Genomic DNA, 27,290 nt, shown 5'->3' with positions numbered 1-27,290 from the left:
CCTCGAGAGCCTCCGTCGGATACTTATAATAGTTCTGTTTAACGCCGGAGCATGATTGTACGCGACAACCGAGACGCCGGTGAACGGTTTGAAACGTCAGCCGACCGAAATCGAACATCCAAACGTGATCTTCATCGTCGACCCCTTGGGCGCTGGATTGCAAATAAAAAAACACACAGTCCCATTAGATGAACTGGAGCCATTTGGATTTTAACTGTGGTTTGAAATGAAAATCACTCAAAATACTGTTATATTTATTCTTACTTTTGCTATTTATTGATTTATTTTGTTTTTCTAAGTTGCTTCCCGTCAACAAAACCCATAAAAAAGACACCAAAACAAGCGCGGTCGCCATCATTTTTAGTTACGACGTCATATTTCCTATTTTCCCATAAGTTGACGTATTTCTGACGTTAAACCGACGTCTTTCGGAAGCTTAACCGACATCCGGCGCGACCGGTCGCACGAGGTGTCCTGGCAAAATCGAACAGAAAAATACCAAATGAAACACGATCGTTATTTTTCCCCACGACATGGAAGAAAAGTGAATATCTTCATGTCGGATAATGTTCCTCTCAAATATTGCCGCCCGCATCGGCTCCAAATTTCCAGCACTTTGTAAAGCCTCTTATATAATTCGATCTACAGATCTGGGCCAGTTGGACGGGAGCTTGTTTTGCCCGAGAACTCGGTACATTTGCCGAGGTGCGAAACATTCAGAAGCCGACCGGAAAAAAAAAAAAAAAAAAACAGCGGAGAAGATTCCTGCGGACTCCGAGCCGCCGCAAAAGCGAAAGTCCAAACACTTTGCAGAATGTTTGACGAATAACATGATTTGTGTCACATTAGCGTCGCTCCTTGTTAAAAGACGGCACGTACGCCTGCGAAAACCTGAATCTGAGAAGTTGCTTCGGCGGGACAGACGCTCGAATCGTTTCTCTCCGCAAAAGCCCATCTGCTGCCGAGAGCGCGCTCGCTTCCACGCCTCCTTTGAAGGTTCTGCCGACGGGATGGATTTTCACCGCTTTTATGCGAATCGGGACCAAAGTGATAGTGAAATTAGAATAAATATCATTTTTGCATTGCAGCCGACCCCCGAGAGTGCGATGATCAGAATGGTGTAGATTAGAGGTTTCAAAGCTGCGATCGGGGTTCAATTTCAGGGACGTTCGGTCAAATAAAACTGAATTGAAGTTGAAATCATGAAAAGCCTTAACGGATTCAACTCGGATGAAACGTAGCTTCAAAAAGAGAGTTTTATTAGCGGCCGAGAATCTGAAATTAATAAATGCCTTATGACTGTCCCTTTGGTGCGTCTGGTGTCAAATAATGCTAATATTATTAGCATCATTCCATTGTTTACATTCAGCTCATATGCAAAAATAACCCTGTGCAAATTGAAAAAAAAATGTCTCTGCACCTAAACTATAAATAGATTCACCTTTTGTCACAAATATATATATAAATATATGTGTGCGTATATATGTATGTATCATTCCTTGGTAGTGCCGAGGTAAATCTATGCCTTTTTGAGGTGATATTTTTCATGTTGACTTAAAAAAAGGTTCATTTTTTATTCTAAAAAAGGCAAATTTTGTGAAAGTATTCTTACGCATTCACTTAAATGCAAAAAAATGCACTATAAAAAAATACGGATGCAACTGCACTTTGATACTCTTTTTTTACTTTGCAACTGCACCTCGGCACTACTGTCACTTTAAAAACAAATCGAAAGAAAATTGCACCTTAACCATAACTACCTCGGCGTACTTCATCATTTTTTGGGACAAATTATTTCAAATTTTTTGTACTTTGGGTCTTAGAGCGACGCTATTTCAATGCTCTTTACGAGTGAATGTACGGCAGCGTTGAGAATAAAGTTGACTTTGACTGCAGAATCTTTATTTTATTCATCTATTCATAATGTGCAGCTTATCCTGCTTTCTTTTCAGTTTCGGGGTTCACCGGTCGCCAGTTGATCCGAGGGCTCGTCTCGGCCACGTGGCCCCCAATAGTCTAGAACAGTGGTTCTTAACCTTGTTGGAGGTTCTGAACCCCACCTGTTTTACATGCGCATTCACCGAACCCTTCTTTATTGGATGGAGGATCGGTTCGTCGATGGGTACAAAGAACAGGCAGAGGAGCCTTTTCATGGAATCTGGCTCCCTTCACCTTGAATCCAGCAAGCGCTATGTTCTTGTAGCTCCCGTCTCCATGCAGCTGAAGGAAGCCTTCCCTTAGTTTTGCCGGTGCCGGACTAGAATTGCTCATCTTGTCTTTGCAAATCATGCGGTCAGGACATCGATTCCAATCGCGTTCCGTCATACGTGTGAATCCGTATTGTACGTGTTCTTCCGACCGCTTTCTTTTTTTGCCCGACATAATTAGTATGAAGGGATTCAAATATGAAGAAAGAAATCACATGACGTACCATCACGACAGTCACAAGTTACTACAACTGATCGCGCCAAAATCCCCGCAGCACGGATAGGCCGAGCTATGTAGCGTGATCACCTGCGGCCGGTGATGTCATCACCAATGTGTGTCTTGACCTCCGCCGAACCCCTGAGACCGACCCGCCGAACCCCTGGGGTTCCATCTAACCCAGGTTAAGAACCACTGGTCTAGAAAGAACCCCAACGATGTCACACACACATCCGAAGCAACCGTAGACTCTGCAAGAGAGACGCTTTTAAAAAGCTCAAATAAAAGCTCTCTTATTGGCGTCTTCCAGATGACGAAACCCGAAGCACGACGAAGATCTACGCCCGATTTCGAAGCGAGGGTTTGTTCCGAGACTTTGAAAATCTGTGTTCTACGTGCTCAGCAAGATTCGCCTCCAAGTTTTCTGATGGATTGTGCGAGAGAGCGAAGATGAGCCGCTTTGTGAGATTTAAAGAGGAGCGAGCCGTCATCCCCTCGGATGTGACGCCTCCGCCATGTCGGATAAATTCCCCGAAACTTATTCCGCGAACCCGGTCCAGCAATCTTTCGAGATGCGCTCTCGGGGAAAAAAAAAAAAAAAAGAGGATGAAAATAAGTCATGCTTTAATACAAGATTAAATAGTGGCTGATGGAAAAAAGAAAAGTTCAAAACAAGCTTTATGTTAAGCGAAAAAAAAAGTGTGTGTGGGAGTGTGTGACGCGCTCAGGACATCTGGAGTGTATCACCGAGTGCGTCCTGTAAATCCAAGGATTGCAGCTGTGTGACGTCGCTGACAGGGTTTCCCTTCTATCCGCTTAATCTGCCGGTTAAGGACCTAATCTGAAATGTGTGTGTGTGTGTGTGTGTGTGTGTGTGCAGCCCGTGGATTAAAGAGGCCCGATGGCGATCGCAACTACAGATTTGCAGATTTGTGCTGTACAACATTCAGAAAATCAGACCCTCCCTGACCCAACGGTCGGCACAGCTATTGGTTCAGGCCATGTTCATCTCCCGCCTGGACGACTGCGATTCCCTCCTCGCTGGACGACCTGCTCGTGCAATAAAACCTCTGCAGATGGTACAGAATGCTGCAGCACGGTTGGTATTCACTCAACCCAAAAGGGCTCATGTTACACCTCTGTTCATCCAGTAGCTGCCAGGATCAAGCACCAGGTCCTGACCCTGGCCTTCAAAACCACCTCAGGAACAGGTCCAGCATATCTGAACCAAATGATAAGACCTTATGTTCCTCTAATACAAACCTACTAGCAGTACCTTCTGCTCGCTCTCAGCGATCTCAGGCAAAACTGTTCTCAGTTCTACTACCTCAGTGGTGGAACAAACTTCCGGAAGCAACAAGACGAGCATCATCTCTCTCAACCTTCAAGAAACAGGTAAAAACGTTTCTCTTTCAGGACTTTTTACTGCGCTGATGCCCCAGATCAGGTTAGGCAGCAAGTTAGGCTATGCAGTGTGTGTGTGTGTGTGTACGTTTGTGTATGTTTTTGTCCAAAAAAAAAACAAAAAAAAAAAACCCTCACTAACCCCAGCTTACTGTTCTGTATATTTCCTGTGCATCTTGTATTTGCAAGTGTATTTGCAGTCCCTATGTCCTCTATTGTAAGTCGCTTTGGATAAAAGCGTCTGCCAAATGCAATGTAATGTAATGTAACTACGATTCACGCGTTCGCCGAGCTGCAATTTCGCAGCCGAAATTGTTCGGAAAAGTCAAAGCCGAACTTTGCTGTCGTGTGCGAGAAAATCATCAGCAGGAATGGAAAGCGCCGGAAAACCTCCGCTGCCGAAGACGACGCTCAGCTGGTCGGCGTGTTTCCTCAGCGGTTTCTCGTTATCAAACCGTAAACGGCGTCATAAATAACCAAAGTAACGTCATTACTTGGAAACGGACACATCGACATCTGTGATAACAGAGGGGCAAGAAAAAAGCTTTTACTTGCCACTTAAATCACTCAAAAGCAATATTTTTGGCGGATGCACCACATGAGTCAAAGGAGTCTTTGTGAAAAAACGTCTTAAAACTTCATATTTATTCATTCTTTAAATGATCTAAACCTGGATAACCAGAGTCGGGGTTCAACCTGGACGAAGGTTCTGGACGATTTGGGGTCTCAGACGGACCTCCTGCATGTTTTTGGACTGTATGGAGAAACCAGAACCCGGTTGCTATGACAACTGAGCCGCCCATTTACATATATCGTTTTCAGAAATAGATGAATAATATAATTAACACCGTGAAACTGTGCACGTGTTTTCTCTGACCAATTTAAGACACATTTTCTCTTAATTTTCTGCAGGTTTTATGATCATTTATTTTCATTTGTTCATTTGTTCATTTGCTGCAATTTCCTTCGGGATTAATAAAGTTGTTCTTATTCTTATTCTTATTCTTATTATTTCTAGATATATTTTGAGGATGACTCAACCACAATTCATAATTCACACATGTTATTTCCCCCGTTATTTTTAAAACAATACAGTTGATAAATAAAAAATAGTTTTAGAGTCAATTATGTTGTGATGCGGGTTAATAAATGATATCAAAAGTGGCCCCTTTTGAAAAAGTCTTTTGGAAATGACTGATGTTACTACATTAAGGGGGAAAAATAATTTCGGTCACAATCGTCACATTTTGGCTCAATTTTCTGGAGATTTTGTGAACGGATTGATTTTCTTTGCTCTTTTATAGATACTTTCTTTAAGACGACTCAGACAGGAAATACAATTTTGATCACAATCTGTTTTTGTTACATTATCATTGCCATCATTATTATTCTTATTGTCTTAATTATAAGAATTGTGATTAGAAATATATAATTATTATTATGCAAATAAAGATTATTATCAGAATAATTTTTAGGATTATATCATGATATACATATATATCAAATTATTATTGGCATCATTTTTATTCTTATTATCTTAATTATAAGAATTGTGATTAGAATCATAAGAATTATATCATTATTATTATGATGCAAATGATAAAAATCATTATTAGAATCATTATTAGAATTATACCATTATTATTATGATACAAATTCTAAAAATTATCATTAGAATCATTATTAGAATGATATCATTATTATTATGATACAAATTCTAAAAAAATATTATTTGAAATCATTATTAGAATTATATAATTATTATTATCATGTAAATTATACAAATTATTATTAGCATCATTGTTAGAATTCTACCATCATTATTCTTATTATTTTAAAAAAAAGGTTTAAAATTTCCCAAAGGTATTCAGAAAGAAGGACAGGATAAAAAAGCAAAAACAAACCAAAACAAGACGTGGTAGCCACCATCGCTCCACCGGTCTGGGCTGCCACACTTTTACACTGCACACACTTTACCTTGTCATTCCTACTACAATTGCTGGAAAAGTTCATTTCACATGCTAAACTAATGTGCATTTTTTGCACGCGCACAAAAATACCTGCTGGCAGCAAAGGGACAACCAAGATGGAAGTCAAGAGGAACCACCAGGAGAGAGCATCACGTCCACCACAAATCAGCAGATATGAGCGCTAGCACGTCAGTTCCAAGAGAAACAGGAACAGTATTTTACACCATAATTGCACAAAAAGCCTTTTCTGAGATAAGAAGTGGAACGGCACGCACGCCGTCATCACTCGGGTGTTTTGCCTCCAAACGGCCGAGGGCTCGGGTCGGCCGCAGTTGAAAGGTCGTCGCTTTTCGGCGGCGGAGCGTACGGAACACGACCAGGTCAGACGGATCGAGCGCTTCGATGACGAGTCCGAGTCGGAGATTCCTCACTTCTGCCGCCGCTGGTGTTTCATGTTGTTATAAATGTAACGTGCTCGATTTGAGGCGGACAAGCGGCCGCACCGGATGCAAAGTTAATATCAGAAAAATGTTGGCCTCAAAGAGGAAATTCAACGTCCCTCCGACATCGAACCTCAACATCGGAGCCAGAGTGAACACGAGATCGGAAGACTCAAACGTTCGGGAGGCGTACGTCGGAAGCGTACCGACGCCGGGTGTCGTCGGACGCTTCGCCGAACCCTTCGTTCTCATCTCGCTCTTTTCATACAAGTTAAATTTACGTTTGATTATCTTTAGCTTTATCTGATAACTGTGAACTGTGCACTATTGTATGTTGAAGGTCAGACTCCGCTGATACCGATCTCACGCTGATAAAGTTCAATAAAATCCGAAATTTACAAGTTCCCAATCAGAGGAATCCATTTGGTCCTGAACGTTTATCTTTTTCCAAACAAGTAAGCACAGTATATGAAAATATCCAAATCTGTCAGTTGCCAGGACCATGTGAGGCAGATTCAGCACAATGTCTCATTCAGATTCCAGACAAAACAAATATTATCCATCACTGACCTACTTCTCATGGCTCCTTTTAGCCTTCAAACTTCCAAGCGGACTGATTATGTCATTGCAGAAACACACAGAGTATTTTTTGAAGGCTAAAAACCCAGGAGTCGGTTGACAAGGGGCGATCGGGCGACGGTAAGCTCGGGGACAGAAGATGGAAGTTCTGCCGCCGATCTGAGGAACCGATGCCGTCCAGTCGAGCATCGAAGCTGCCACTTTGGGAACTGCGGCTTTTACAATATCACAACAATATCACAACAATAGCACTTTCAACCTGCAATACATATTTTATTGCCTGTTTATATATTGTACAGTTATTTTATTGCCTATCTGTATATTCTATATATATTGTCTATTTTGTACAGTTTTATATTTGTATTGTCCAGGACTACAGATGGAAATGAGCTATGAGCTACAATCTGGTACAAACACCTCTGCCTCTGTGCTTAATGTATTTGTACACTGTCCTAATAAACTTCTAAACAAACAAACAACAATGCGGCTAATTTATGGGTTTTTATGGGGTTATTACGGTAGCTTCCCCCGCTAGCATGTCCGCAGAGGTTCTCGGTCCTCCGGGTCACGGTGAACTTTCGTCGTGGCAACAGACACCCATGACCTATATTCGGAAACTCCCCATTGGCCATCGGAGGGGAAGAAGCCCCTGGGACGAGGCTGAAACGTCTTCAAGTTCAATTCCAGTTGCCGCGACAAGAAGATTTCCACGAGAATCCTTGTGGACAATTGAAAGCGTTTGGGCAAAACCACCCGCGTTTACCATCGTTCTTCAGATCGGCCGTTTTGCGCTTTTTGCACGCACGCACGCCCGTCGTGAAAAAGACGCGCGGAAATGCATTCGATGCGACTATCGAGAAAATCTTTCTTGGTACCAATGTTGCTTTTATTCATTCCACCTTCCGGATCTTAATTTGAGAAACGATCGTTCCGCCTTCGCCTTACTGCTGCACTTCACCCCGTCGCACCACTTCACACATCCGCTAGCGCAAGCTAACCCTTGGAAAGCAGGAACCAGAAGCAGAGCTTTTTCTGGAGGAAACGAGCAAACGAGAGCGGAGGAAGCGCCGGCTAAAAAGAAAGCTGCGTTTAAAAGAAAATAAAGATTCCTACCAAAGTTACGGGCTCATCGCAGCAGGTGATGCACGAGCTTCGCACCCGCGAGGCCGGGAAACATTTTCATGCATAAAACTGGTTCCTGGTACAAGAAAAGGTTGGAGACGGCTGCCTTAAAGTACTTCTTTACTAACATTACTACAACACAATACTTCATTACTAACACTATATTACTGTAAGATGCAGCTTAGAAGCTGCCACTTTTTTCTCCAGTTTTAAAAAGTGCTGCTTTAACAACAATGCAGCTCATTTATGGATTATTATCAGGTAACGACGGTAACTTCCTTCCACCGTCCCGTCACAGTGGACAAGTGAAACTCCTTTGGCAAACCTCCTCGCGCTTATGATCGTTCTTCAGATCAGCCGTTTTGTCGTGAAAAAGACGCACGGAAATGCAAACGGGAGTGAAAGCGATCAGTCCGGCTGGCCAACGAGGAACGGAAGTTCAGCAGGAAACCGTTTGTATGATGTACCGATAGTTGTAGACGTTTATTTCAGTAAAAGTTTTCAAAAAAATGTAACTTCTTGCTGCGTTGACATCTCATTACTTATATACAATTTCTTTTTTTTTTTTTAAATCAGCATTTGTGGCCCACATAAAGGTGCGCTCTATCGTCGGGAACTTACGATATGTTTCCAAAGTAAATTCCCCGAAGGTGTTTCTCATTCCCTGTATTTTTTCCGTTCTTAGAAGGCCACCGCCGCCGCTCTGAGTCTCCTAATGCATTCTGACCTCATCGCATCTCATCTGGCATCCTTTCATCCACCCAACCATCTGTTGATTCTTCCAGAACATTCTGTCGACCTTTTGTCCGACGGTCGCCGAATCCTTTTAGCGTATCGATCCATCCGTAATCGAAAGATCGATCGGTCTCATCGAGAGATCCAAACTTCCGGCGTTATCCTGAAAAAACTAGTGCTTTTTATCCAAAACCATCTGTCAGCAGTTTGTGTCGTCGGGATCTAATCGGATTATTGGCCACTCATTACTTGTAATCAGATTATTTGGCATATTTGTCCGCACTGGCATATTTTAAGCAGCCGTTTGCGTCCGAAAGCTCCCACCCTGGGTTTGAAGGGCGAAACTCCATTATTTTAAGTGTAATAATCACAAATGCTTACTTTCAATTTTTACCCACTTCTTTTAAAGTCACACTCTATTAACATTCATTTAGGAACATGCACATATCAGAATATTGTTTTTAATTTAACCCGCGCTGCTTTTCGATGCTGCGGTTTTCTTTGTTTCCCTTTTTACAAAATAAATACAAATTATTTACCATATGTAATATGACACCCACTAACACAGCTATCTTAGAATATTCTTTCTTCTTTTTTTCCACAGTTCAGAAGTGGGACCAAATACTAAGTAAGTCGCAAAAATGATGAAATATCTGAAAAAGGGAGTGACCTATTTACTCATTTTACCGCGTTTTTGTTTTTTTTTTAATAAAAAAAAAATAATAATAATACAATGAAATCTAACTTTTCCTTAACATGACAAAGAGTCCTTTCTACTTTAAAAGAAAACCAGAGTTCCCCAGATCCTCCGTGTGCGGTCTGCCGCTGCGAAGCCACCAAAGATTCCACATGAAGCACGCTGCATGCCACGCAAAGTTTCAGCCGCCGGTGTGTGTGCGAGCGTGTGTGTGTGTGTGTGTGTGTGTGTGTGTGTGTGTGTGTATGGGAGGCACAGACGGTGCCAGTACAGTCTCATGTAGGAGGAAACAGTTCAGCCAACTCTTTAAAAGACGTCCCAAATTATCCCGCCGCCGACGCATGTTCCTATCCGGAGACTCTGCTGGGTTTTTCTTCCCGGCTCCGCAGGGATTCACTTTGTCGGCACTATTTCTGACACGGACGGAGAGATAAGGCCTTCCAGTTTGGCTCCGGGGGAAGAGTCCACGGGTTTTAGCGTAACCGAGGAACCGGCGCCGCTTCTCCGAGAAACCAAATCTGTCTCCGGAGTTTGCGGAGGTAAAAATGGTCGTCGTCGTGACCGACGACGTCATCGATCCGAGCTCGTTTTAAAAAACGTCGTTTCTGCACTTTCAGCGAATCCCGACCGTTCTATCGCACCAATTCTCCCGGCACTAGAAAACTGCCTGCCAAACTTTTTTTTGTTTTTTTTTCTGTAGGAGTTAATGTTTCTAAACTGGTGCAAAATCTAATTTTGTTCCAGAAAGTCTGTCAGTGTTTTTTTTTTTTTTTTTTTCCCCCCGTGAGTAGCTGGGAGGAGAATTTCCCCGCTGACAAATATGTATTTATAAACACTGTAATTACAGATGGTAATGACAAACCATCGGTCATGAGGGTGGCATGGGGGAAGATATCTCGTCAAACAGATGTCACAATTGATGCAGACTTTTCCTCGCAGATGCTACGGCTTCTTTGTCGGGCTTGTTAACTACAAACGTGGTTTCGCGGCACTGGAACACGTTTGTTCCATTTCGGTCCGATAATTTCATTACGGGAGCGGGAAAACTGGGCCCGCGGCCACATGCTATCTGATGCGAGCGTCATTCCAACAATATATTTCCCTCAGAGCGCACGTGAAACCGAGCGGCCGGACAAATCGCCGCTTTTCCCCGTCCTGCAACTTAAATGCAAGCGGCGTGATTTCCCAGCAACCCGTCAATACGACGTCTCTTCATGTGGAGGGGATTCATTAGATAATGCATCACTCACCGGATGGAAATAATGATAATAATAATAATTATTATTACATTTTTTCCAACTTCTCTGCTTTAATTGGACGCCACAAGCGATGGCAGAAAAAAAAACATTATCCTGCACAGAAACGGCAGATAATACACGGCAGATGCTCCGAAAAATAAAGGGAACACGAACATCCTGGATGTGAATCAATGAAATATTCTTATGAAATACTTTGGTCTTTACGTGGTTGAAGGTGCTGACGACAAAAATGATCAATGGGAATCAAACTTATGAAACCTACGGAGGTCTGGACTCCAAATAAAAGTGTAAAAACACTCCGGTTGATCCGACGTCGATGTCATGTCCTTAAATTTTTATTTTTATTTCTCCTTTATTTAACCAGGAAAGTCCCATTGAGATTAAAAACCTCCTTTTCAAGGGAGTCCTGGCCAAGAGGCAGCGAAAAAAGAATACAATTACATTTAAAATGAAATTAAAATGCCATACAAATCATATAAAACAGTTACAAATCTGTGAAATTGTCTCAAGCGCTCTCAGTCTGGACTTAAAGCCGCTCGATAAAACAAGCTTCTTAAAAAAAAGACAAAATGTGTGATTGACTTGGAGTTACATGCTGTTGTTTTTAAGTGTTCCCTTTATGTTTTGGAGCAGTTTATAGAAACAATTGGACATTTGGAAGTTGTTCAAAAAAGAAGCTGGGTTTTCTTTGAGGTAATCGTGAGAAATATAGCTACCGCTATAAATGATGTGACTGGACTGATAAAGTCGAGCGGAATCACGGATACACCTTCAACTTCTGACGTCGCCGAGTGACCAGAAAAAACAAGAAGAAAACACACACCTTATAATCCAAATATCTTGGATTATAAAAATGAGAATACTGTTAAAAGAATCCTTGTTTCATTCAATGCCGTCCAAACAAATGATCCATTCATGAGTATGAGGTCATTGTTTTATGAGTGTATGGTCAATCTAAAGCATTTACACTGGAGCCGGATCACAAGAAATCACAAGCCAACCACTTTGGGTTTTTGAGTCCCAAACGAATCCTGTTATTAAAAAAAAAAAAAAAAAAAAAAAGGAACGGCATGGCCGTGTTTTTCAAATGAAAGTGTAAAAAAATAGGATCAAAATAATAAATGAATAGAGATGAATAAAATAAAGAAATGGATACACGAATCCATTCAAATTCACAAATAGCCAATTCATAAAAAGACACTTATTTGCCAGCGTTTAACTGGATCACTCAAAATGAATGTTTACACGACGGCTTGAGCGATAACACATGTGGCCGATGTCAAAAGCCGTTAGTTTGAAAATCGAGAAATTCGAGGTTTTGTCGCCAGACTCCGAAGTCTTCGCGCCGCCGGCTCCGGTTTATGACGAGTCGACAAACAAAATTAGGCTCACGTTCTCCGGCGAGAACCCGAGAACCAAACTTTACTCAAAGCCAGTCCAGCTCGGCTTCTCCCGGAACTGAAAATTGACCAAAAATGCGTTGTTTGTTTTTTTCTTGTGGATTCACGGGTTCGTAATTCCCGTCGAACACGAGCGCAGACGCGTCAAATCTTCGACGTCTTCCGACCCCCGACATTTCACTCCCGATCACAGCCGCGATCGGACGTTCGCCTTCGCGTCCGACCCGACGCCATCCGAAATAGCCCGACATATCTCCTCGCTATCGTCTCGGGAAATTTCCAAGTGGGACGGCGGTCTCGCCAAAGGCTTAAGGCCCCCCTCGGTGGGCATATTTCGAACATTTGACTCCTTCCCAAGAACAACACGGCTCCTGCCAAGTCAGAGAGCTACGAGCTACACCCGCACCGCCGTCCAACACAAACTCGCACAACAAATAATAAAACCGATGGAGCAAAGCGGAGGCTACTAAGAAAACAGCCCAGCGACATGTTGCGGCGGCAGCAGGGTGGCCCGGAGAGTTGAGTGGACGCATTTCGGCATTCCTGAGACGGAGGAAGGACGTCAGTTTCTTCCGACTGCAGGGGAAGTCAGAAGTGGAATCAGGTGTTTGGAGGCGGGACGCGGCTCATGGAAGGTTTTTGTGCTCATAAAACCCTTTTTTTTTGTGCAAAACCTCTCCCGGTCAATGTTATTGTATTTATTTTCACGGTGTATGTTTTGGATATGTCTGTTCGGTGTCCTTGAGTGTCGAGTATGGCGCCTGCGATGAAATGTACGCCCGCTATGAACGTGATACCAGGACGAAGTTTTGCAGCACACTGATCCCTCGCTAGAACGCCGTTTACTTTTCACGGTTTCGCTACTTCACGGATTTGCATGGTGCGTTGTGTTCTGCATTCTGATTGGCTAAAAAGTCACTCCGCTTCTTCTCTACCTGTGCGTCAATCACGTCGCAGTTTAATTGGTACACGTACGTAAAACAGCTTGACAAATTTACATGACGTACGAGCAAATTCTCTCGCAATTTCCAGTTTCTCTAAAACCCATCATGTTGACAAAACGCTCTGGAGCGACAGAAGCACCTTGCAGGGCCCAAAAGGCAGCGGAAGATGCTATCTATGGCAGATAAAGTTACACTTCTGGACATGCTAAGGGAAGCTAAAAGCTATGCGGCTGGAGGTCGGCATTACGGAATGAATGAATCTTCCGTTCGTTCCATAAAGAAGGAAGAAAAAACCATAAGGACGACAGCAGCGAGAAGTTTGGCAGCAGCAATAAGGTGGCGGTGGGCGGAGCTAATCTCTGCAATTCGAAGCCACATTGATGATTAAAACTATTATTTGACAGTACAGAATAGAAGTTATTTGTTGAAAAAAACGTTTCTAAAGTACAGTACTTTTATTTGTGAAACAAATGATTGAGCCTGTTAGATGGTTTGTTCTTTCTTTTCAATGTATAATAGAGTATTTAATTGTAAAAAAAAAAAAATAATAATAAAGGTTTCTACTTCACAGATTTTGCCTATCATGGGTTCTTTTTGGAACGTAACCCCCGCGAAAAACAAGGTTATACTGTATTTTTAACACAAAACCCGACAGGTTAGCCGACCTCCTATTATCGGCGCTGTCGTTGGACGAAAACACAATACCGGAAACGTTCACGAGACGGCGGTATTTTACATCATAACCGCCTCGAACGAGCGGATTCGCTTACGGGAACGTGATTTAACCGCCACCCAAAACGACATCGTGCAAACAAATTACATTTCATTAAGAGCTCAAAAGGCGATATCGGCCGGTCACCCGGCTTCCCGCTCACCAAACCCAACGCCGTCGTTACGAAATGAGATTTCCCTCAAAGAAAGCTTTCGCGCACGGAGGCAGGGACGCAAATCCATTGAATAACACACACAATGTCCACTAACTGGCCAGAACACTAATGGTTTATTAGTCCCTCGGTGGTGAAACACGATCCAAGAGTATTGGAGGAGCCCATCTGTGAGACAACCCATCTTGATTTACACAGGAGCCGTTTATGGAGCTTTTAAAACAAGACAGTGGAGCCAACGTGGAGACAAAAGAAAACACACACACACACACACACACACACATGCATATGCACACACAGGCTTTTGTCTGGATGCAGACAATCTGGTGTGTCTCCCAGGGTCACCAGGGGTCCTGGGCTTGTTACATATCTGAAGGGTAACACACACACACACACACACACACACACACACACTCACACACACACTGTGTGGCGCTCCTTTCACAGGATCGCTGGCCAACATGCGAACCGTCGAGAAACTCTTTTTCAACTCGTTTATTTCAAATTTTCCATGATTTACTCAGTTCAAGGCAACATTTGATTGGTTCCACATCTACATCCAGAGGAGTGTATCTCGTTTTGCAAACGGGCATTTTGGGGATTTATTTTTTTAACATTTGGAGAATTTAATTGATTTTACAATTGCATTTTTTTCAATTCCATCTTTTAATTCATTGAATTTGATTTCCTTTTCTGGCCTTCATTGACCTGAGGACAGACAGGCTCTTCAACTGGTCAACAGCTCCTTTGCGATCATTTATCGCTCTATTTTCTGACGTCAATCTGTGCCCAAAGTCCGTAAGCCAAAAAAAAAACGGCAAAAAAGTGAAGTTAAACTTCGAGCCACGGCGACTTGTTGATCGGAAAAGGTTTCTAGAGGTGGTGGAAGAGGACAGGAAGTCAGTTGGTGCGAGAGAGGAGGATGCAGAAGGTCAGACGGAGGGAGATGATTGGCCGATCCGCCCCGAAGACGCAAAAGAAGAAGATTCTTCTAAATTCAAATGTTTAAAAGCTGCTTCTCCAAACCGGTTGGAAATGAGCCACGAGATGAGGAGGAGGGACGGCGGGAGGGCGGCGAGGTCCGGGGAGGCCGAGAGACCGACGGGGATGGAGTCCAGGTCTGAGGAGGCCAGGACCCGGTCATTGAAGTAAGAAAGAGGTGTGTGTGTGTGTGTGTGTGTGTGTGTGTGTGTGGAGGGGACGGACGACAACGACAACACCCGACACCAGCAGGTAAACCCAACCGAAAGGCAAAAACAGCGGCGCGAAAACCAAACACGACCCCTTCTCAAGCAGGGATCAGAAGAAATCCAATCCGTGGAAGGAGCCTTCCGAGGCGGCCCGCCGGCAGGGACCCCGCGGCGCCGACAGGGGGCAGGATTTCCCCGCCGCATCCGGCCAGGGTCGCGGGTGGGTGGGAGAGGAGGAGCAGCGAGGAGGAGGAGGAGGGGGGAACTCTTACTTGCAGTCTCTTTCCTCCAGATCAAAATGCGGATTGAAGTTGATGAGGATCTTCTGACCCGGCTCCGGAGCCGTTATCACCCACACGCACTGCTGGGAGGGCGGGTACGCGCCCGGGTAGCCCGGGGACGTCAGATAGTTGGCCGTGTGGATCTCTATATTCCCCCCGCATTTATCTGCACCGGGAGGAGGAGGAGGAGGAGAGCAGAACAGCGGTCGGTTAGTGGCGAGAAATGGACTTTTCCCCCCTTGGCAGTGAAATGCACATTTTTTTTTCTTCTTGATCTTCATGTAAATGCGCGGGGAGGGGGTGCCTTCGCTAGAATCCGCCGCGATAAATTATTCACCAAATTGCATATTTTTGTAAAAAAAAAAAAAAAAAAAAAACAACTCTAATCACATCACGTACATTTAAACCGTCTTGGAAAATTAATTTGACAAAAAGAAGAAATAGGAGGGCATTCAAGTGAGGTGCGTTTTCCGAGACGATGGAATTTAATTTTCTCAATGAATGATTTATTAAATGGCTTGCAGCTCAATATCAAGCTTCAGTGGCAACGATACATATTTGAATGAGGAGGGCTGAAAGGGGGGGTTCGGATGCTACAAGACAATTGCGACGAATATTCCTGCAGTTATAGATTTTTTTTTCTCCATTTTCGGGTGATTTTCTAAAAAAAACGCACGATTTCCGCGGTTCTTCTCCATAAGGGGAAGCCCGGGGAGAACGGGTCAGGGGCGGCAACGGTGCTAAATGATGCAAAGAGACATAAAAATAAGAAAGAAGGGGGCACACAACTGTTGTGAAATCACATCATGCAAGCAGTCGGTACCCACAGGTCTGAGTCAGCGGAGCCACGGAGATGACTTGGGTGAGAAGGAACAATAGCAATCCACCACGCATCCTTGGACTGTGCAACATTCTGTCAAAGAAAACTAAATGAAAGCGACGCCGATAAAGAAAGGAGGAGGAGGTTCTGATAGTTTACGTCCAGAAAGAAAAAATATCTCAAAGTGCGAGATGCGGTTGTTGTCGCGTCCCCGGCATCCCCGCGGGGCTTCAGCACCGGATCGCCGCGTTCGTCGGGGAGCAACTTGCCATCTCCCACGACTGAAAAAAAAAACAAAAAAACCCAAATAATCCCAGAAAGAAAGAAAAAAAAATCCGTGACGGGCGTGAACCAAAAAAGGAAAAAAAAACAACAAAAAACAGGTTATTTCCTCATACGAGAACGCCTTTTTTCAGTTCGCAGCGTTCCTGTTCGCTCCTCCGCGCTCCGGTTCCCCGCGATCGCGACGACCGAATGACCGTCTAGAAGGAGGGGGGAAAGCGCAACTGAGGACCGAGGAGGGGACGGGAGGCGAGCAGAGGAAGTAACAGCGGAATTTCCACTCCCCCGCCTGCCCTGAATTCCTGCTCCGACGAGGCGCCGCTGCGCGCAACCGGCGGCGACCGACCGCTAAGACGGGCTGGAGCGAACTGACACCGGTGCGCCCTCTGCGCGCTCCCCGGCGCGCAGGCTTGGGGAGGCGGGGAGGAGACGGGAGGAGGGCCGGGGGAAGGGCGGGGGTGGGGGTGGAGGGTCCAGAGACAACCTGACGGAAAACCAGCAGGAACGAGAAAAAAAATGAATAAAAAATGATTTTCCATCTCAATTTGTGTGTTTTTTTTTTTTTCTTACTTAAACAACTTCCGTGTGTTTTGATCCAGTGGTCTGTATTTTCTATTTTAAGGTATAACATGTACATGAAGGGCGCTGTTTGTGGAATAAAACACCCCCCTGGTCGTGAACTGGGACCGGTCTTCCCTCGGGCGTGTTAAAAACAAATAAATAAAAGTGCAAACACACACTTGACAGCAGACAGTGGCGTAACCTTGAATGATGTCTCGGGATATTGACAGAGAACGAAGAGGACTGGAGTGTGAGGGGGAAATATCCCACGATGGACACGTCCGGGAGGGGATTGATTTATCAAATCTTTTTTTTTTTTTTCAGTCTGGTCACAGTTTTATTTATTCTCAGTGGGCAAAGTTTTTGTTTTCTTTTTTTTCTGCAATAAAGAGTCTATGAAAATAGCTGGATCATGGCTTGGAGGGAAAATAACACTTTTTTTGTGTGCAGTAGAAAAAAGTTATAGAGCAATTAATCATCACACACTCCCCTCTTGTGTGTGTGTGTGTTTTTCACAAAAAATAATCCGTGTGGACTTGAGTATTACCTATCTTAGAAAAATACACAGCGAGATATATCGTTACACATTTACCACCACCCATAAACGATACCTTTCAAAATATTCTCCCACATTTTTCTGCAAAAAAAAAAAAAAAAAAGACTGATTTTTTCGTATTTTCTCTTTCGTACGTCTCATGTCAGATCGTGTTTGTGTTCCCTGAATGTCGTGTTTTTACAGGGCGTGGTAAGTAATAATGGATTATTTTGGGATGAGGTGATGTGTAGATTTTTGTTTCCCGACTGCCACCGTTGGAGAGGCGGCGTTCTCCTTGGATCCATCTGAGGGCCTCACGAAGAAACATACCACCGTTTACTCCGTCATCTGCACATTCGGCCAATTCTCGGATTAACCTCCTGCGTGTTTTTGTACGGTGAGAGATGATAATAATCATATTATTATTCATGATCAGCATCATCATTGGTGGAGTCGTTTCCGCACTATAAGCCACTACTTTTTCCACACGCGTAAACAACATGCGGCTGATTCCTGGATTTTCGGAGCTGACAAGCTTCACGCCGCCAAAACATCGTCACATCGGAGCGTTTCGACGGCAAAGCGGACGACTTGGATGGTTTTAGCTCTCAGGAAGAAGACAGATAGACGTCGGCTGGAGGAGGATAAAGAAAATGGATGCACGGATGGACTTTTCCTCGTCTTATTTATTATTCATCTTTTTCATCGGCCGTAGCGTTCGGGAAATAAAAGCATTTCCAGTACGTATTTGCGGATGTTGCCGGTATGGATTTAATTAAAAGTTACAAAAAAATGTTTGTCTGTCAATATCTCATGTTGCTTCTGGACAAATGTGGCCGATAAATGTGCACGTAGATGGATTTAGTTATCTTTATATTCGGGTGCGTTCAATCGTCTGGAAAAGACGGTAGTCATAGTAGGAATATTAGCATTAGTATTATTGTTTTCTTTTTTAATTCATCTTTTTAAAGAAATGTTTGGCATTTATGTTTTTTGACCTCCGTGTTCATTGTTTTAGAAAATCAGACATCAGATTTGGGGACGGACTGAATCCAAAAGGTCCATTTTGTACATCAGATCTCCCGATATTCAAGTAGGTGGGAGTTTGTATCTCGTCCGCTTCAGCTCTGAGATCCGCTCCGAAGAAGGTTCACGATGTCATTTCCGACGAGTGGGAGTCCAGATTGGTCCAGCGCTCGGCGCTCCCGCCTCACGGCCAGAACGTCTCCGGTTTGATTCCGACACGAGAACTTTCTGCGAGGAGTTTGGCGTTTTCTCCTCGTGTCTGCGCAGGATTCCTCTGGGTTCCTAAAACACTCCAACTACATTGGACGGTCCAGCTCACTGGATCGACTCCAGACCCCCCATGAAAATATATGTTTTACCAAATCAAAATCCGAGGGCGTTTTCTCTTCTTTTTATTCATTTTATGAACTCTGCTTTCCGAGACTAACGCAGCCATCGGTTATCTTTTCTCTCACAATGTTTCCGGCGCGGGACGACAAGGTATCGATGGCATGGCTGAAGCCGCCCTGACGTCTAAAGACCTTGGAAAAGACTCGTGGAAAACTATCGCCCCACACCTGCTCACATCCGGAGACTAGTTTTTAGAGTTTTAAGTCTCAGCCTGGTCTGAGACTGTGAATCTTACGTGCACACTATTTACAAGACTACAACTAGATTCTCTCAGCATTTTTTTTCAGCAGGTATCTGCAGAGCCTCTGCTATTTTGGCTATTTTTGGAGAGTCCACATTGATCGGGACGTCCTTCGCCGTTGGTCCATACCGCCAACAAACCCTGTCTCTGCCGCCAGCGCCGCTCTGGCGATCGTTTGCCAACCGGGTTTCCCGTTTCAGAGCTCATCCATTGGTTGTCGATCATATTCCGCCTGGTAAAGACTGAAAGACTTACTATAATATCAAAACGGGTTTGATATCGTCGCAAGCCCAAGCCTTGGAAAAGACGACTCTAAAACAGATTACTAACCCGCTTGGCGACTGAGATGACGGGAACTCCAGTCAGACTCCTAAAAAAATCTCCCTCCAACTTTCAAGTTTTTAGTCCAAGACAGTAAAAATGGTTCGGCGTAAGTCCAGCATGAGTGCAGGATAAATGCATGATTAACGAATGAATAAATGTTCTCGTATCATTTTGCTAAAGGCAGATTCATAACAACGTGCAGCAGCAGCGGCGGCGGCGCAGAGTCAAAGTCAAGCAGGCGTCACATGAGGACTCGCAGGAGGTTAAACTCGACACCTCTGTCATCTCCTGCTGCGGAAAAAAGAAAAAAGCGGAGGGAACAATTTCGACCTCCCGGCGGCCGCGTGACAGCGGCCTTAAAATCGTAACGGATACCGTTTTCGGGATGGAAGAACGACGCAAGTTCTCGGGTCGAACCCACACAAGTGACCGGGATCGCCGTCCGACCCCGTGTTCAGCATCTTTATGACTTGGAAACGTAAAGATCAAATGCTGCAAATGCTTATTGATTTGTTTTTCCTGTCAAATAATGTCCGCGCAAGCAGAACAGCCCTGTAACCGCATGATTTTAAGGGAGCGTGCGCAGGGAAAAAGAAAAAACACAACTTGTTGACGATTAGCTGTTATTTGGCAAAGGATTTCGATGAAAAGGTCAGAGAGGAAAATTCAATTGTGTGAGTTTTTTGGATGCCAGCGAAGACGGAGGCTGATTGAGGGAGTCAGAAACGGAGGCCGACATCTGCAAATGAGCCGTTTAGCTAGTTTGGCGTGGCGAGGAGAGGCGGCGCCGCTTCTCAGACGCCGTCCGTCCTTCCGTCGCAAGATCATCGCGGACGTGACGCTAATCGTTACAGAGCGCTCCCGTGTTCACCCTGCACTTTCCGTCCTTCCAGGAGACAATATAAAATGTTTGGCGGGTCAAAAGGCTCATGTAGCTGCGAAACGTAACCGAAAATAGCCTCGGTGGCAAAGAACACGGCGGTGACGCATGTCGGAAAGGGAGAAGGTGTCATGTGCTCGGGCGACGGCGGCGGATCCCTTGAATGCCGATGATTTCTTTTGTATTAATGCGGCTGATATCTGATATTTCATGCGTGCGCTCAACTTTGATATTCTTCCATTAGCATGCAAAGTACCTCCAAGAATTCACAGTCATTAATCAGGATTTAATAAAAGGCCAATACCAGACTAATAAATCACTCTAATGCTACTTCATGGCCATTAATTATGGGCAGTGTGTTTGCATTGGGGACATTTTAGCATGTAAGTGAGCATGAGAGGACAGGAAGTCAGACCCAGAAGGAAAGCTGAGGCCGTATGTATGTACGCCTTGAAGAGAATTGTTTTTTTTGTTCAAAAATACGAAGATATCTTTTTCGTGTCATGGTCTTCCAGGCCGCACCTGCCGTCGCGTTCGACACGCCGTCACGTTTATCTTATTTATTTATCTTATTTTGAGAAACGATCGTTCCGCCTTCGCCTTGCTGCTGCACTTCACCCCTTCGCACCACTTCACACATTTCAGCTAGCGCAAGCTAACCCTTGGAAAGCAGGAACCAGAAGCAGAGCTTTTTCTGGAGGAAACGAGCAAACGAGAGCGGAGGAAGCGCCGGCTAAAAAGAAAGCTGCGTTTAAAAGAAAATAAAGATTCCTACCAAAGTTACGGGCTCATCGCAGCAGGTGATGCACAAGCTTTGCGCCCGCGAGGCCGGGAAACATTTTCATGCATAAAACTGGTTCCTGGTACAAGAAAAGGTTGGAGACGGCTGCCTTAAAGTACTTCTTTACTAACATTACTACAATAAAATACTTCATTACCAAAACTATATTGTTAGTGTTGAGCCATACAATGAAGTTATGGGAAAGAGTAGTGGAAACTACACTGAGAGCAGAAGTCAGCATCTGTGAACAGCAGTATGGCTTCATGCCTAGAAAGAGTACTACAGATGCAGTATTTGCGTTGAGAATGCTAATAGAAAAGTACAGAGAAGGTCAGAGGGAGCTGGTTTGTGTTTTTGTAGACCTAGAAAAGGCATATGACAGGGTGCCAAGAGAGGAGCTCTGGTATTGTATGAGGAAGTCTGGAGTGGCAGAGAAGTATGTTAGACTGGTGCAGGACATGTATGCTAGCTGTGAGACACTGGTACGGTGTGCTGTAGGGGTAACCGAGAAGTTCAAGGTGGAGGTGGGACTCCATTAGGGATCAGCTCTAAGACCCTTCTTGTTCGCAATGGTGATGGACAGGCTGACAGATGAGGTTAGACAGGAATCCCCATGGACCATGATGTTTGCGGATGACATTGTGATCTGTAGTGAGAGCAGACAACAGGTAGAGGAGCATCTAGAGGTGGAGGTATGCTCTGGAAAGGAGAGGAATGAAAGTTATTCGCAGCAAGACAGAATATATGTGTGTGAATGAGAGGAATGGGTGGAACGGTGAGGCTACAAGGAGTGGAGATCAAGAAGCTGGAGGACTTCAGGTACTTGGGGTCAACAGTCCAGAGCGTAGGAGAGTGTGGAAAAGAGGTGAAGAGACGGTCCAAGCAGGTTGGAATGGGTGGAGAAAAGTGTCAGGGGTACCAAGAGATAGAAGAACATCAGCCAGAATAAAAGGAAAGGTGTACAAGACAGTGGTGAGACCAGAGATGATGTTTGGACTAGAAACTGTTCCAATGACCAAAAGACAGCAGGCAGAACTAGAGGTTGCAGAGATGAAGATGTTGAGGTTCTCTTTGGGAGTGATCAGGATGGAGAGGATCAGGAATGAATGAATCAGAGGAACAGCACATGTTAGATGTTTTGGAGAGAAGGTCAGAGAAGCCAGACTGAGATGGTTGGGTCATGGACAGAGGAGGGATAGAGAATATATTGGTAGACGGATGCTGGAATCGGAGCTGCCAGGCAAGAGGTCTGGAGGAAGACCAAAGAGAAGGTTTATGGACGTTGTGGGAGAAGATATGAAGGTAGTTGGTGTGAGAGAGGAGGATCCAGAGAATAGGGTTAGATGGAGAAAGTTGATCGCTGTGGCGACACCTGAAGGGAAAAGCCAGAAGAAGAATACTAACACTATATTACTGTAAGTAGCAGCTTAGAAGCTGCTACTTTTTTCTCCAGTTTTAAAAACTGCTGCTTTAACAACAATGCGGCTCATTTATGGATAATTATCAGGTAATGACGGTAACTTCCTTCCACCGACAGCATCACAGTGGACAAGTGAAGCTCCTTTGGCAAACCTCCTCGCGCTTATGATCGTTCTTCAGATCAGCCGTTTTGTGCTTTCTGCACACACACACCCGTTGGGAAAAAGATGCGCGCAAATGCAAATGGGCGTGAAAGCGATCAGTCCGGATGTCCAACAAGGAACGGAAGTTCAGCATGAAAGCATTAATGTTTTGTACCGATAGTTGTAGACGTTACCCTCATTTATTTCATACAAGTTTTCCAAAAAAATCTTTCCTGTAACGTCTTGCTGCGTTGACATCTCATCTTTCAACAGGGACACCTGCGGCTTACAGACAAGTGTGGCTTGTTTTTACCATTTCCTTTTTCTTTTAAATATTAGTTGGCCTACATAAAGGTGCACTCTATGGTCCAGAATCCATGGAATATGAAAACCAGGATAAAGACTGGAGGGGGAGTGGAGAGAGGCTGAGTTAACCCGGGGTTTGGCGGTGGCGACAATATTGTCCACACTTTGACAGAACAACCAAAATCAAGCTAACAATCCGATGTAGCCGTGACGGCGGCCCGTCTGTTGGGGCAACGCGTCTTCTGGCCGGACCAACACCCGTCCATCAGAAGAAAACGAAGAAGAGAAAGGTTTGTCCCTCGGGCGAGACCCCCTTCTCGCTCAAAGAACGAAGTTTGACCGTGTGATAAAAACACAACTGACATCAATGTTTCTTTGCAAACCGTCAAATATTGTCATCGGACCACATTTCGATCTAAACTTTCGCTTCCTCTTTTGTTCACGTCCGGCAATTTCCAAAGTCGTCCCTCAGCCCGGAGGAGGCGGCTGCAGACGGGATGCCGACGGAATCGCTAGCGACCGTTGATGATGCCTCTGACCTCTGACCTCTGACCTCCTCCATAAGACGGAGCACATTTTAGAAACGGCTTCAACAAAAGACTCATCCACGCTGCCGCAAGAAGCTGCCCAGCGCCAACGGTCTATCTATCTATCTATCTATCTATCTATCTATCTATCTATCTATCTAGCAAGCTGGCAAGTTAGCAGAATAGCAATCTATCTATCTATCTAGCAAGCTAGCAAGCTAGCAAGTTACCAGAATATCTATCTATCTATCTATCTATCTATCTAGCAAGCTAGCAGAATAGCAATCTATCTATCTAGCAAGCTAGCAAGCTAGAAGAATAGCAATCTATCTATCTATCTATCTATCTATCTAGCAAGCTAGCAGAATAGCAATCTATCTATCTAGCAAGCTAGCAAGCTAGAAGAATAGCAATCTATCTATCTAGCAAGCTAGCAAGCTAGCAGAATAGCAATAATCTATCTATCTATCTATCTATCTATCTATCTATCTATCTATCTATCTATCTATCTATCTATCTATCTATCCGTTTATCAATGCAGATCCATCCATGTTAAAGTGTACACAGGAGTTTGATGGCCCAAAAGCATGTAAGTGTAGCATTGAATCCCATTTATTCCCACATGCGCTGCAGCATTTGTGCACAGATATCACATAAGACATGATAACCAAATAACCAAATGTGAATTGTGAAATGTGAATATGTGAATTTCATGCAGAAAAGTCCTTTTTTTCTGTACTTTGTTGAATTTCAAGATTCAGAATTCAGTGTTTAAGGTCATATATACAGGTTTGTGTTTCTTGTGCTGAACACAAGAAACTGGTAACACACATTGTTGTCCACAAAAAAAAAATATGGAAATACACTTCTTATAACAAAAGTGTAAAGGCTTTAATAGTGACATACAAAGAGACAGTGATCCGGCACTAGCGCTGAGCCTGCTAGCAGTCAGCAGTCACTGAGGCTCAACGGTCTGCTGCCTCACCGCACGTCTCTTCTCACTCATTGAACAGTAAATGTAAAAATCCAGCAAGTTTGAATAAAAAAACTGGTAAAGTTAGATGATAAATACCTTTATAGTGCAAATCACTGATAAATATGTCCGTGGGGGAAAACATGTTGTGCAACGAATACGAGGCAAAGCTGTACTTTACCCATCATATGGTGCAGTCAGCTCTGAAGTAAATGATGATGTGTGATATTGATATGACATACCAGTGTATCTAAGGAGTACTTATTGAGTCAAAAGACTTGTTGTCTTTCATCCTCACCTTAGAGACTTTTACATCTACAAAAACTATTTTTCTTGTATTTTAATTTTTTTCTTTCCAAGATTGGCAAGTGAGGCACGGCCTCTCGTGCCTCACTTCTGCATCCGATCCAAATAGCACGGAGTAAGTCCAGCTGCTGGAACCACGCAAGACAAAGAACCAGCAACAATCCCATTAATCCCATCACAAGACAGCTTCTCAGCAGGAGGTCTCATGAACGCAGACCGTGGAGATACATTTCCACAGACCTTTCCTTCATGACGGACCGCTTGGCTTTACACAATAAGCGCTGTCGTGTTCATCTAATAGCGGTAGTTTTTAATGGGTTGAAGCAACTCTGGTGGTAGCTTCGATCCACAGGCTGTCTGGTTCGGACACGTCGCCCCGGAGACGTCGTAGTTCAGGCTGTTTTAATAAAATACCAAGAAAAACACGGTCTTTCTTTTAACGTTATATCTCTGTGAAGTATCACCTCGGAAATTAACCGATTCATTATCGCGGAGCGGGTCGGCGGACCGGACCAATCCGGAGCCGCGGGCTCTCCGTTACAGGCCGTTGCCCGGCAGCATTGATATGCACCGGCTTAAGATCCAAATTAATAATAAAAAAAAAAAAAAAAAAAAAAAAAGCTCCAAAGAATTTTCATTTAATCCTCGCACCGCTTTCTTCTACACGGCAATAGCTGCCAAGGCTCATGGGTATTGAAGTCAGACACAAAGCCGCATTCATTGAAAAACATCATATAAACAAAGCTGAAATAGTTGAAGCTGATTGGTGTTATATAAGAGACGCAGGCCTGGAGCTCCATTAATCTCCATCGGAGCTGCTCGGGAGCACATTAAGAATCCAAAAAACAGTTCAAGTTGAGGCCACGCTCTTGAAATATTGCCGCCCGGCAGACGGTAACTCCTGGTTTAGCTTTTGTCGACTTGACTCGGGATGAAATAACTTCATCATAAATCTAACGCACGCTTCAGGTACGAAACGAGTCGTCTGCAGACGCTCGCAATCCGGTTATTTCAGATTTTTTTTTTGGACTAAACAGGGACGGGAAACGTGACGCCTTAAACCGGTCCGCTACACATCAGTCTCAACCAGATCTTCTTTGAAACAGGCGGGATTCAAAGTATATGGTGATATCCATGTGATGTCTTTTTAAAATGATGTATAAATATGAGTTTCTTAAATATCAGATGTGGGTTGGAGGCAACATTTCACAGCCATGTCGTCTGTTCAATAATTTCCTATAAAAAAGAATTGGTAACTGGTAACAGGTCAAGCGGTGGAAGAACCAATAATATTGTTAAAAATTCAAAATACAAAGAAATGACAGTGTAAAAACATCTTTAGTTTTAAAGAAAACAGCTTCCCTGGTTATTAGGAAGGCTGGTACAAAAAACGAGAAGAAAATCTCCATCAGATACAAACACATACCTGTAAATAAGTCACATTTTTTTTTTTTTTTGCTAACATGTGGTTACAAAAACCAGATGTTAGTGAGTGTCGGCGCTTTTTCTCCTGTTTAAGAATTATAGGAAACTAACCGACGCCAGGTTAAATTTCCAGCCGCCGCGTTCCGACGCATCGTCCATTTGGTCCGAAGATGCGTCGATGCGAGCATACTTACGGTCCAACGTGCACGTGTGTGTGTGTGTGTGTGTGCGAACACATGCAAGCCCACACAAATGCATACATGCGTTTAACGGCAATGGAATGATGGAGGAGGAGCGGCGTTTCCATAATGACAGTCATATCTCACTAATTACAGGAGAGGCTGACAGTGATCCATTAGCCTGCTGAGGCAGAATGGCTGCGACGTGCTGACCGTGTTTATACGTATAGAACACACACACACACACACACACACACACACACACACACACACACACACACACACACACACACACACACACACACACACACACACGATGAAATATTTATTATGTAGATGCCGCTCAGAAAGTCACATTTAACTGTGTCGGACACTCGTCTCGCTCTTTAACTCGAAACGTTTGTATTTTCACTTCTTTTTTTTTTAAATTTTAAATAGAAGAACATTTGGGATTTATTTTTTAAGAAGCTTCACATGAAAGGTTTGTGAAGGTCTGGAAGTGGGGGAGTTCTTGTGACTTTAAGTTCTAAACTTGAAAAACCTCTCAAACATACACTCATAATTTCACTTCTTTTTTTTTTTTTTTGAAATATAATAACATCTGGGATCGGATGGTCCGATTTTATTTCGTGAGACTCTTCCTGTGAAAGGTTTGTGAAGGACCGCGAGTGGATAAAACTCAGAGAAAATCCCGGAAGGCAGCGGATCCACGATTTAGCTCCTTGATATTTTTGGACGGTATTTGTCCGATATTGAAAACAAAGAAATCATACGTCTCCGACATCTGAATTCCACCCTTGAGGTTTCCAGTCATAATTTAGTTTCTCTCTGACCTTTCAATGT

General features: G+C 43.9%; 1 protein-coding gene across 2 annotated transcripts in view; it reads right to left on the bottom strand.

The window, feature by feature from the left end:
• The window catches only part of LOC147230045 (neuropilin-1a-like), a 112,957-nt gene extending 96,121 nt beyond the window's left edge, over positions 1-16,836 (bottom strand). The window contains exons 1-2 of one of the 2 annotated variants that reach the window (XM_086153160.1): positions 16,157-16,836; positions 15,321-15,495 (exon numbers count right to left, since the gene is read on the bottom strand). In XM_086153160.1, the coding sequence (XP_086009286.1) occupies positions 15,321-15,495; positions 16,157-16,241 (260 nt within the window). In that variant the 5' untranslated portion in view covers positions 16,242-16,836. The remainder of the gene's footprint in view (positions 1-15,320; positions 15,496-16,156) is intronic. The other variant, XM_086153161.1, reaches the window with a different exon arrangement.
• Positions 16,837-27,290: the final 10,454 nt, after the last annotated feature.

The sequence above is a fragment of the Fistularia commersonii genome, chromosome 10, assembly GCF_037954325.1.
Source record: "Fistularia commersonii isolate RoL2024-O1a breed Wild chromosome 10, RoL_Fcom_v1.0, whole genome shotgun sequence".
Classification (NCBI taxonomy): domain Eukaryota; kingdom Metazoa; phylum Chordata; class Actinopteri; order Syngnathiformes; family Fistulariidae; genus Fistularia; species Fistularia commersonii.
Note: the sequence above shows the minus strand (reverse complement) of the source record. Positions and strands in the feature narration are given on the sequence as shown.